Source organism: Phoenix dactylifera, unplaced genomic scaffold (assembly GCF_009389715.1).
Source record: "Phoenix dactylifera cultivar Barhee BC4 unplaced genomic scaffold, palm_55x_up_171113_PBpolish2nd_filt_p 000100F, whole genome shotgun sequence".
In the NCBI taxonomy this organism is placed as follows: domain Eukaryota; kingdom Viridiplantae; phylum Streptophyta; class Magnoliopsida; order Arecales; family Arecaceae; genus Phoenix; species Phoenix dactylifera.
The window spans coordinates 1104532-1117783 of record NW_024067682.1 but is presented as its reverse complement, the minus strand read 5'-3'; the positions used below and the strand labels follow the sequence as shown (position 1 = coordinate 1117783).

At 36.8% G+C, this 13252-nt stretch overlaps 1 protein-coding gene across 2 annotated transcripts in view; it reads left to right on the top strand.

The window, feature by feature from the left end:
* LOC103720838 (AP-5 complex subunit zeta-1) overlaps positions 1–13252 on the top strand; it is a 54651-nt gene that overhangs the window by 24668 nt on the left and 16731 nt on the right. For both annotated transcript variants that reach the window (XM_008810763.3, XM_026809895.2), the window contains 2 exons: positions 7914–8005; positions 8106–8252. In XM_008810763.3, coding sequence (XP_008808985.1) covers positions 7914–8005; positions 8106–8252 — 239 coding nt within the window. The remainder of the gene's footprint in view (positions 1–7913; positions 8006–8105; positions 8253–13252) is intronic.

Below are 13252 nucleotides of genomic sequence, written 5' to 3'. Positions count from 1 at the left end.
TATCTATTAGTTGTTTGGTTAAAATGGCAGAAGAATAAGTATCATTTTTTTATTCGAAAATATAGTTATATCTAGTATTTATTTGGTCAAGGTTTGAACATGGATTTAAGACTTGAGTGTAGAACCAGACTTCTTTCATTGAATTGGCTAGTGATCATTATGAGAGACCTTATTACACCTTGATGGTAGTGAACCGGGCCCAAATTGCACTGCATCGGGCGTACTTGTTTCAAAGCATATCTTGGTATATCGTTTATTCCTTTTCACTTTTTTGCTCATTTGTAGAAATGCACTTTTAACATGTAACAAATTGGCTCATGACTCATGAGTGGTATAGGTTAATGCTGTGATATTTAAATACTTCTTGAAGTATTGATGGGAACCATATCATATTGTATGATACATTTTTTGTCAAGGCATCATCAACACATTACACACGCTTCGTAAGTTCGTATATAGGGGTTTTAATCTTGTACCAGTTGGTGCCACTTTATAATATATACTATGATATAATGATGTTGTAGAGCTTAGAGTGCAGCTCAACCATAGATGTGTTCATTGGAATAGAATTCTAGTTGTGATCATTTTCTTATTTATGATTTTAATAACAACTGTATCACTTAAGGTCTGTAAGTTAAAACATTGGCATCCATTTTAGCTACATCTTTTCTAATTTCAGAATTCAGACACCTTGGATGAGACCTCACTTTTTTATCCTAAACACTATGTTAGTGTGTCAATGTACCATGTGATGACTTTCATATTCCTAAAATATCCCCATCTTTTCAAAAAAATCCCCCTCCCAGGATGCCCTTATAGAAAAATAAGTTTTCTCCTAAAACATCCTTTTCTGATCTAACCTTTTTAAATTCTAAATGAACTTAAACTCTTGAGGCCATTGGTGCGAGGTAAGGGTCTCTTCTAGGCTGCAAAGCTTTAACATATTCGTGACAACTAAGATAAACATGGCTTTGTATTGTTGGGTTACCAAGTTTAATTTTCATTAGTTTATGAGGATTCTTCAGACATGATCTCAATAGTCAAAATCTAACGGTTCTTATGGACTATTAGGATTAAGCAAGAGGGTGTGTGGAATAGGTTCTTTAAGATACAATGATGAGGGGAGCGCTTCTTCTATATCCAACTGATATGCCAATAGTAGGATTTATACACGTAAAGTGAGCCTTTTTTTTGCTTTCCAACATTATCTCAACACCTAAGGTCGGGAAAATCAATGTTCTCAAGAGTAAGTATTGATATGGGGCTCCCCAACATGACCTGCATAAGTGATGCACCAAAACCCATTATGTGACCCCACAATGCTTGACCATCAAATTTTATATTTTAATTTAGTTATAGAATTTCTTAGCCTTATATCAACAAGAGAAGGCAGCTGACAAATCCTTCATTGATCTTGTAGAAGAACAGATAAAAGTTATAAACTTAAAAAGGGTATGTAATGTCTGCTTAAAAATAGATAGGATGACAAACCTCTATATATTGAAGGGTGCTTCTTCAAGTTAAAGGGAAAACTTCTAAACAGAGTGCAAGAATCACATAGAAGAGTAAAGAGGGGGTCGCGACCAGGTTGTCTATCGTATGGGTGAGATCAAGGTACACCATATCGGCTCGAACCAGACAGTATGAGCTAGTATGGGTGGCGTACCGAGTGTCGGTATACCAAAAAATTTTTGTATTATACCGTACTGATACTATCAAGGTCCACCGAACTAGTACTAGAACCCAAGTGTCGGTAATATTTAAGTCTTTTTTCAATTATTTTCAATAATTTGAAGTCTAATTTGATGTTTTTTTGGTATTTTTTTGATGTTTATTGATGTTTTTATGATCTCGATTTAACCTAAATGATGCATCTTATTATTTTAAAATGATACAAATCATAAAATAATTAGTGAGATGTTGCATGCTACAAAAAACAACATAAAATATCCTCAAATCAGGTAGTGACATAAAAATTATAAAATAATATAATTAATTACATATATTTAAAGTACAACATATATACTGATATTTAAAATCGAGTCGAGTGGCGATGACTCTCGTAGATATCCGAATCATTAGTATAGTTAGGCGGTACATCAGTCCATCCCTAACCAAGCGACATTGTAGTCATGTACGTTCATCTATATAGAACGCATGCCGGGTTATAAGCACTCTCGGACAAGGTCTGCCGAACCGGCATCGAGACTCGTACCGGTGGTGGCCGGTACGGTTCGGTATCATGCCATGGTCGATAAGGGTAGGGCATGCCGATTCCGTACTGACACGCCATTTTTTTTGAGTTTTCTATAATGTTTAATTGCTAATACTCTTTTTGATCTTTTTCAATAATTTTAAGTCTAATTTAATTTTTTTGGTTTTTTTTGATGTTTATATGATCTTGGTTTAATTTAAAGGATGCATCTTATTGTTTTAAAATGATGCAAATCATAAAATAATTAGTGAGATGTTGCATGCTACAAGGAACAACATAAAATATCCTCAAATCAAGTAATGACGTAAAAATTATAAAATAATACAATCAATTACATACATTTAAAGTACAACATACATACTAAAATTGGATCGAGTGGCGATGGCTCTCGTAGATATCCGAATCATCAGTATAGTCATGAGGCACATCAATCCACCTCTCTAAGCAAGCAACGTTGTAGTCTTGTATGTTCATCCCATAAGAAACGCGCGCCAGGCTATAAGCATTCTCGAATCTCTTGCTAAAGCTCTAACTCTGAGAAGTATCTTATGGCTGATAATACCGCTGTGGAGGGACCCATCCAAATATGTTGGCAGCAAAATCCGACTTGTGAGATGCTTTAGGCTGTGTAGGGTAGTAGCCACCGGAAGATGCCCCAGATGCACCATATCCGTATCCGAATGGGTCATAGGCTCTCTGTGGCTGTAGATAATAAGATCTAGTATACAACTCGAAACCTAATACGTCTGTGGATTCTACTTCATATGCGAGGTCATCTGCAGCTGCATCGTGTCCTGAATGATCTCGAGAAGTCCGTCTTCTATATTCAATTGTATTCTTGTAGGCACTAATAGATCGTGCACCGTGGTCCCTATCCTGCATAGCATGTATAAATTGAGTTTCATCGGTGAATCAAAGACCATCCTGTGGCTATTTTATAAATGGTGGTCTCCTATCCTTCACTCTCTACCCAGTAGATCCATGACCATCAGAATTGCTACTGGTCTCTGAATCTGAGTGAACCGACTCCTCCTCGACACTCTTTATTAGGATTGCATGTGCTTTTTGTTTTTCTTTTTTGGTGTGTTGGCAGCTGCCTTCCTACCCTTCATACCTCTCTCTGTCTGGCTATGCTGGAAGGATGTATGTCACCCTCCTGACCAAGTCAATCGAGTAGCCTAATGGCCTCATCTAAGCATCTGTCGATTATATCTCTGAGAGGATGTCTCGGACAAGGAGTCATATGGTACTGGCTCCCTTGTAGTTGTGGCTGATCAGCTGAAAGGATACGTGGAATATTGCACTCAACTCATTGCCCTGCATCAACCCTAGCCTCGCTGGCTATGAAACTGATCGGTCGTGGAGGCAATCCTCGCTTATCATGCTCCGGCTCCTACTGCTGGCCCATAAGCCATCCGATTATAAGATCATCCTCATCATCAACGAAAGTACTATGGATCGGATCTATATAGTCGAGCTCTTCCTTCTGAATGCACTTTAGCCTCAACCTCAGATTGTAGTAAGCATATACAAGGTCGTTGAGGTGCTTCTATGTCAAACAATTTCTCTGCTTGCTATGGATTGAGGACGAAGGTGGACCAGTTGCACTCATAGCCACTCGAGGAGACCATCTGAGAAAGAATTTGGATAGTTAGTCGCTTAAGATTTTAAGTGCAATGTAATTGGTAGCAAACCATGTGACTTCTGGTCTCAAGATCTCTCCTGCATACCTCATCAGTGAAAGGACCATGTATGATTATAAATATACCTGGCGATGATTTGGTAGAAAGTCATACACCTAATCACCTCCTCCATCAGTTTAAGGATGTATGCAACGTCATGCATCTAATCAGAAGCATCAACCGACTTGTAGAAGAAAGTCTTCGTTTCACAATATGTTAGAAAGTTGATGCTCCGCTTGGTAGGATCGGTCCAACCATTACATATCATCGTCGGTCCATATGTGGGCCACTTGCTCTTGTAGGAGGCAATCCATTTCTCTATCTCATTACTGTCAAAAAGCTCACCGTAGATGTCCTTTGGGCCTGGAGATCTACACCGAGACCGGCAGCCTATACGGCGGAAATGACAGATCTATAGTACGTATTGTCTGTCACATTCGCTGGGATGTAGCTGAAGTGGAACCAAAATTCAATAGCTTGCCACATATTCTTCTGTTTATCCTTCTTTAGTGTTGAGTCAACCCTCTGCTGCTTCGAATCTTTGCTGGGGAAGGTATGTAGATCTAAATCATGGATTGCTAATTCTGGTGGAATCTCTCTGGATGACTTTTTTGCTACCAAAAACCCCCAGCATAGATGCAATTTGGCCACTACCTCTGCTGACGACCTTCCTGACTGAGGTCTCCTAAACTCTGGATCTGCCCTTTGCTCACAGAATTGGAACCCGACTCGTAGTACGAGAGGCCAAATTGAGCCCTATGCTTGGCCACCTCATCCTGCTACCGCTAATCATTCAGGCTTGCTTGCATGGTAGTTTGGATCTATGCCTCATCATCTGGAGCGGAAGCCTCCTTTGACTTTCTAGTGTGATAAGGTGGATCTGCCGCTCGGCGGTCCACCTCTGCCTTCTTCTTGACAACCCTCTCCTTCGCTATTCTGAAATCAGCGAAGTGCTTCTTCATCAGCTGTCAAATCTTCTGTGGGCATTTCTGGCACATAGATACGTCGAGATAACCACCAGCAAAGTGCTGCTTCAATCTAGTTATCCTCCTCTCTTGAACTCTGTGTTGCATCAATTGCACTTCCAATGGTGCTGGTCCAAGAGTATTTGTCCATGATTTCAGTTAATATCATGCTCTGGTTCTCTTTTTTTGATGGCTCCATTCCTGCAGGTTTATCACATATGTCAGTTTATCAATTATTTAAGAATAGCAAAATTTTGTTACAACGAAGATATTTTTTCTCAAAAAATACATCTGATTTATCTAATACATAATACTATTTTTTCATATTTTTTTATTTATGTATATATTTTTAATAATTTTTAAATTAAAAATATGTTTAAATATCATAAATTTAAAAAAAATATGATTTCTACCTCAAAACTTACTTTTGAATTATGTAATACGTACTACTAATTTTTCATAATTTTTGGTATTATTTATATATTTTTAATTATTTTTTGACTTTAAAAATAATATTAAAATATTAATATTTTAAAAAATTAATTTAACTCAGATTCATATTGAACCTAATAATGGATGCAACATATATTTTTCTAGGCCTTTTGGCATACATCAAAGGCTACTTATTTTTCAATTTTTTTCAACTTTAGGCTTAGGTCACTTTACACATGATTGCATCGAAATTTGAATAAATAGACAAAAATTTTATGGAGAGTAGGTTGAATAACCCTAAATATGTTTCTAATTTTATGTTTTTAAAATTTTTATTAATTTTATTAATTTTTTATTTTTTAATCGAAATATATATTTTTAATTTTTAAAACTTATATATAATCTAAAAATTAAAATTTTTATGTCATCGGGTAGATCGTCTATAGATCTAGGACATATAATAAAATCAAGCCCAAATCAAAAATTATGGCATGATCTTCTCTTATTTTGCAATTTTCGAGCTATTTTTTCAAGGGCCCCCCAAAAATTGAAGGAATGAGATAGCGGAGAGAAAGTACACCTAATTTAGGCTTGGATCTTTCTTTTGAGCTGCTAAATAGGCAAATTTTTTGATTGTTGGAAAGGAAAAGCGGCAACAATCTGATACTTTAAAAGCATCAGATTAGTTCAAACTCGGTTCGAGACCGGATTGACTCGGTGCAATCCAGCTGGTTCGCACCGAATCTGCACTGAACCAACTGGTTCGGATCCTTTCCGATCGGTTCAGGACCCGTTTTGGTTGGTTCAGTACGAGTTTCAGCCGGTACGGGGTCAAAATCGAAAATAGAAGGCGAACCGAATTGGTTTCGCACCAGGTCAGCTTGGCACTGCCCGAACTGGGCGGTTCGGTCTAGTTTGGGAGACCATGGATAATTTGCTAGTGTGGCACCGGTACAGGGTCCGGTACTGAGATGGCGAACCTTGGGTGAGAAGATAAGTGAAAAAGGAGAGCATAATCATAAGCTGCAGTAAATGAGGTTGGAGGTGCTACTTTTGTTAATTGATAGTTTAAATGCATCCTTTCTTTGTTTTCATGTACTTCAGTTGCAAATTTTAAAATATTTATCTTTTAATTGTATTTTGAGTTGCAAGTTATATTATGTAATGTGATATTTTTGCATGTTAATGACTTAACACACACATTACACCTTGACTAAGGCATTTAGCTCAATACTCCCATCTTATTTCTTCCAAAAGTTTATATAGACAAGAAAATGGGATAAACAACCCAGAAACAGAATTTGGAGGTCTAAGAAGGCTGTAACAATGGTTTATGGCCTGAGTCTTTGCATTCCCATTTGGAGGTGTCTTACCTATCCTTGGTCCATATAGCTCTAATTCTTGGTATTACATGCCTTACTGTAAAAGCTAACAAATTACAACTTTTTAATCATGTCATAAATGTGACTGAAGGTCTTTATGGTTTGAAATTTGGCATGTGGGCTTAAAGATTTTCTTTTTCAACACGTTTAGAAATTAAAAATCCTTTAGTAATACCTATTTTTAATCGATTATTTCATTCAGATGCTGCGCATCACTTTCTTAACATCCAAACACAAACATTTGTGCATGAAATTAAGGGTGCTTTTAGTTTTGCTTTTTTTTTTTTAAAGTTATTCTCAAAAATCACTTTCGTTGAAGTTCTTGAATTAAAAACACTTTTTTGTGTGTTTGGTGTTTGGTAATCACATATTATAGAACTAACTTTTATAGATGGTCTTACTATATTTGAAAGACAAGGAGCAAGATGAGAGCAGAAGCTAGAAACTAGTTTCTCTAACTTATCCTAAAAGCCACATTTTGACTTATGCTTCTTCGAGAAGCACTTATTAAATGATGTTACCAAACACTAACATTTTTAGAAAGAATTTTTTCTTTAAAGCCTTCAAAGGACTTCAGCAAAGCAACATCAAATATACCCTTAACTCCTCTACCGAAAGGGTAGTTATTCAGCAAGGCCACAGGGTCAAGTGTCTTGGGAAAGGGCAAATTTGTTCTAAATGTCTATATGGTTTTGCAGGGAGCTAGAAGGTGGTCCAAGATAATAATTCTCCCTACATGATGAGTCAATGTTCCTTCAGCTAGTCTTCAGAAGTTAAACTTGTTTGGATGAATTTTTGGTTCACCTTTTGAGTAGGAAAACTTTGATCCAATCATTAATTTAGGGCTGTTGTATTACTTTTATTTTCTGTTTTTTTTTTTACAAAATCCAAGAAGAAAGTTTAACCAGACGGAACAACATGATGATGAAACACTTTGTTTTTTGAAATTGTTTGTGAAATCTGTAGAGCTTTTAGCAGCAATTTTTTATTGCTTTTAGAAAGAGCGAAAATAAAGCAAGGAATAGCAGAAGCTTAGTGCAAATTCTGTCTTCAACATCAATCTCCATTTGGTATTTCACTAATTTGCGGAGAAAACAAAAAAATAACAATGATGTCAAACAGGCCCTTTGTTTTTCATATTTTAAGATAAATATAAAGTTTTTTAATATATTCTACATCAATTATGTTTTTGTAATATGCTTGTGCTTTCTGATACATTTTCCCTGCCTCAAAACAGTACTGATAGTGGCATTGGAAAAGGTAGAAAGAAGCTCAGGAACTCTCATTGGCAGTAGCATAGCTTCTATCCAGAAGAGTACGGCTCCTGAGGTTATATTTGAAATTCTTGGAGTTATAAGTTTATGCGATGAAAGTTACCTCACTTATATGTGTATCAGGATTATTTGATATATTTCGAATCATATTGCAGATGCTACTTGCACTCATGGATGAAGCTTATACTGGATCAGCCATAGAAGATCGGGGGGGTGATTCTGGTTCCGATGATAATAATACAATAGATGTTGCTGACCCAGTGTTTCTTGACCTTCTAAAAGACGAGAATGATGGGCTTGCTGTAAGTCTATTCATGTACATTGAATGACTAAATAGTAGTTTATGTGCAAGGACTCAGGATTTTTCTTTGCTGTGTTGGGATCTTGCTATCAAAGAACTTCATAAGTATCCAAGTCTCTGATGTGTGTCTAACTTGAATAGTTATCCTTGGAGCTGGTTGTGAATGTCCGTGTAATGTAGCCATTAGAGCCTTGGATAAATTTGATATTGGATAATCCTAATGAATTTCAGAAACATTAGAAGACATTGAGCATATGTAGTTTTTAGACCCCCCCCAAAAGGAAAAAGGTAAGAAAACATTGGTTTTGGTTAGTTTTGGCCGAAACTGCCGAATGTGTCAGAAAACTGAACTAAACTGAAAAATTTGATCAGTTTTAGACCGGTCTCGGCTGAAATCAATCTGTTTCGGCTGAAACTTTAGGCTTTGTTCTTTTGTCTAGTTTGTAGAATTGCTGATACATGTTTTGTGTTCCAGTTGAGGTTGTTGATTCTAGTGGTCCGATGAAGCTAACTATTTTCATCTGATTGGCTGATCTGACATTCATGGTTTCTGATAGTTAATGCATCATACTTCTTTTTTTGTTCCCCAGTACTCATATTGATATAGATATAAAGATCCCAAGTTTCCAACACATTAAAGGCGAGCTTAAATTTAAATACATGGCATGCAAACTAGTAAGTATTATATGCTATTCTGTGTCAGCATGTTGTAGGTGTCATATTTCCCTTGGCATGACAATCCTCAAAATATGACACATGGAGACCCATTTTTCCAAGTCATCGAGAGAGATTAGCTTTGCTAGGAAGTGCAATTTTTGTACTTGATAATGATAAAGTGCTCAATACATTTGGGATGCTATTATGGTTGATGTGTTTGTCACAATTGGAAATTCTTCGATAAGTAATGGTATATTAGAATCTTAGAGAGACGAGACAAAATAATTTCTAGCATATTGGTCATTGGAAAGCTCGTACAAGTGGTACTTGATGGCATGTTAGTTGCAATTTAGTATGTGGGCGAAAGAGGAGAAATGTAGTAAAAATGATCATGATACTGCTGACTTAGGACCTAGGATAAGACCTATGATCGGCAGGCTAGGAGTTTGTCAACCAGGGTCTGCCGCCCTGAACCAGTATCGGATCAGCGTGGAATCTGGTACCGGATTAGTTTTTTTAGAGAACCGACCGGTACATCTTTTGTATCGGTCAATACTGCCATGTATCGGCCGATACCGGTCAGGTTTTCAAATTTTTTTTAAACCATAGCGCGGCGCGGTGTGGTTTTTCAAACGAAGATCCAACAGAGACAAAACTTCAAGAAAAAAAAACGCCGGAACCCAAAATCCGGCCATTCTCCCGAGACCTGTACGGGACCGGTACGGGACTAGTACGAGACCGGTACGTACCACTCCGAGATGCCACCGGTATGCTGACCGGTACTGATACGGCGGACCTTGTTGTCAACTATACTGGAAACTTGCAATATAAATAGATTATTGTGAAATTGCAAAGGCAGTCAAATGATTGGTGATTTCAAGTCATAAAGATTATCAATTTTTAATGGTTACTCATTTTTAAAGACAACACTTTACAAATGGACAACTACAAATTCTGTAGATATTTCCAAGTGTAAAACATATATTTATATTAATAGAAGTAACAGAAATAAAGACAATCTCCTAACATGTAAAAATTTCTTTCTAAATTCTATAACACAAGTACCATTTTTTTTTTTTAATGAGGGAAGGGGAGGACAAGCCACCCAATATTATTAATAGATAAGGAAGGTACAAAAAAGAGAGGGAAGGTACAAAAAAGAGAGGGAAAATCCCGGTCTGGGGGATCATTAAGGTACTAATTTTTTATTTATTTAGGCCTCATGGTTTGGGAAGTCTTAAGATATTTTTGCTAAGCTTTCCTTGAATTCTTGCTTAGTTTGCTAACAAAGTGCAGATGACATATGTAGAATTTTCACCTTTGTGGAATCTCGAGGAAAATGAAATTTTGGAGTTTGTTTATCATGGTTTTAAATCTCATGCCCGGTGAATCATTGAAATACCAATTTTTTATTTTATTTTTTTGTTCTTTGTTGTTTGTAATAATTTATAAAAGTTTTTATGGCCACATAAATGGTAAAAAAATGGTGGGGTGGAGATTACTAGGTTTGCAAGACAATTCTAGCGTAGAGGATGCTGAATTTGAGCACGTCCTCTCCCTTTCTTTCTCTTCTCTCCTCTCTCTTTTTGTTCCTTTCCTTTCTCTCTTCTTTCTTTTCCTTCCTCTTTCTTTTTGTCTCGCATGCAAATAGCCTAGTAGACAACAAAAGAGCCATGGCGCTTTCTTTTTCCTAACCAAGTCCCAACTCTGTCCTGGGTGTACCATTTGACCTGGTCACTGACCCAAGTGATCTCGACAGGTACCAACCAAGACAGATTAAGCTGACCTAGATTAGGGGGACTTAGGGTCCAGTAATCATCTCAAGACTTGGTCTCTCATGGAAGATCGAGGATGTTCGGGGTGGATCAAATCCAATTAGGACTTCAATCCACCATCTATCTTTTCAGTGCTCTTGAAGGCTTAATCTGAATACTTGATATCGTTCTTTTATCATATCCTATGTTACACAAACTTGGTTTTGTGTGTCATGTGTGGGTGAGTGTCCGAAGTGTCAGGTCCTTTTAATATCTTAGAATTTCTTTATAAATAGTTGTATACAAGTTCAATACCAATGTTGTGTTAAGGTGTTGGGAATGGGTACTCTAGGCTAAATTGAATGATCTGGGTAGCATAGCTCATATATATCTTTTAATTTATTAGGCGGAGTCAACAACATGATTTTCAACAGAATATAAAGAAGAGGAAGACTTGGCCACATTTGAGTGGATCTCCACTCAGATCTGGTTAAGTCTAGTTCGGATGATGGAGGTCCCACATTGATGATTCGAGCTATTAAATGTGATCTACTACATCTAAACTACTTATGCACCAAAAAACTTGTGATTTGGAGACCTCTTGCCTATGCATCAAGTGGTCAAAAATTGGATAGTTCAAATAACACAAAACACTATATGTTTTCTTTAACCACTTGATGCATAGTTTAGGGATCTCCAAATTACATGATCTTTGGTGTGTTAGCAGTTTACAGGAAGTAGATTACATACAATGTTGGATCATCGATTTGAGACCCCTATCGTTTGATCTAGGTTTGATCTAGACCTGACTAGATTTGAGCGAAGATCCACTTGAGTGGAACCAAGTCTAGCTCATATCAAGAATACATTATACGCATGCTATGAATTGCTATGTTATGATTAAAATTTTTGGCATAAACTGATGCATAGTATAATATGACTAATGCGTGAAGAACCCATTAGGAAGAGTACAATGCTAGTGCATATGCCATATAGTAGTCTGAATCATTCATAAGGTGAAGAATGCATGAACAAGTGTCTATCTCGACTGGCTCCAGTCAAGAACCAAAATTGGAGTCCCACTTACAATGATGTGGTTTAGAAAAAAAAGCCATGCATTCCTTTCGAAATCCAATATGTATCATGCAATTTGTCTCCAAGATAACATTTTCGGATATATTTGAAGAAGAGTGGGAGGTGTTGCTTAACCCATGGTTTGCTGAATCTTGGTGGCTGCCCAACCACCAAATCTTCCTCTTCATAGTGGTTGGTTACATGAGTTATCTAAATTTTATCTATCCACCCAATACTTTATCCAAGCAGCTTTAGCCATAAGAACCTTCTGAACCCCATGTGGCAATTGTCAATAGACCTTTGCTACCTGTGATTAAGCATTGATTTGATAGTTGGATTGTCTTAGAAATTTGTGATCGGGAGTCCATCTCAAGGGATTTAACATTTAAGGTTTTAGGTACTATGGTGCAGGGGTGTACCGATCCCATACTAGAAGATACCGATTATGGTATGCTCCTAGGGGTGGCAATTTTTGACTTGTTAACTTGATTTAGGCCGAGCCCACCTAAGCCAACCTATTAGGTACAGATTAGCCAATCCAGACCCACTAGTGGGATGAGTCAGATGTTCGAGTTAGGGCCCCTTAACCCCTCGAGTCAGGTATGTACATATACATACAGATGTGTATATTCATATACATATATGTACATACGATGTACATACATATATACATACACTCATACATTCATGTTTACACATATATATGAAATGGTGGATTTGTGAGGTGATTTGTGATTTGTATTTTATTTTAGTGTCTTTGCTATGTCATTTGGTTTAGTCCAAACACTATGAAAAAAATATGGACTTGGGTTAGGTATAATGGGGTAGCTGGTTGGATGCGGGCAAGGTCCAGGTCGTGCATACTTTCGCTAGTTGGTCGGGTCGGGTTCAAGTCAAGCCCTATGGACTTTGATATGTGATCTCAACCCAACCCAAACTTGATACAGCTTGTAGATTGCTACCCCTATATGCTTGTGTATCTACTCCTGGTTTGCCGACATATCATGGTACAGTTGGTTTTCAAAACATGAGGAAATAAGTAACTAGTAAGAAATTTAATCCAAATCAATTACAATAAATTGAGTTGTGAATTATTACTAAATCACATTTGTTTATTTGTTCATGCTAACAACAATCTTACTCCTATACCAATATTAATTAACATGCACTAGGCCATTAGTTTTTTTTTTGTCAAGAAAAAACTTTAGGAAATTATTTTTAATATGAAATATCATTATAAGTTGTATTTTATGGTCAACACATTTATCCCATTTAGAATTGATAATTCAATACTTTAAGCTCTAACAAAATGATATATTTTCTCTTGAAAAGAGTTGGGGGATCGTTATTGAGCATCATATATTTCCTCAGGAATCACGATTGACTTAGTTTGGGTAGTTTGGTCCCACTATACAGCCATTGAAAATTACAACTAGATCTAGGAGATATGGATTTCGTATGTCAGGGACATGAAACCATCAAATGTGAGCAACATCCTCCTTTCAAATTTTCAACT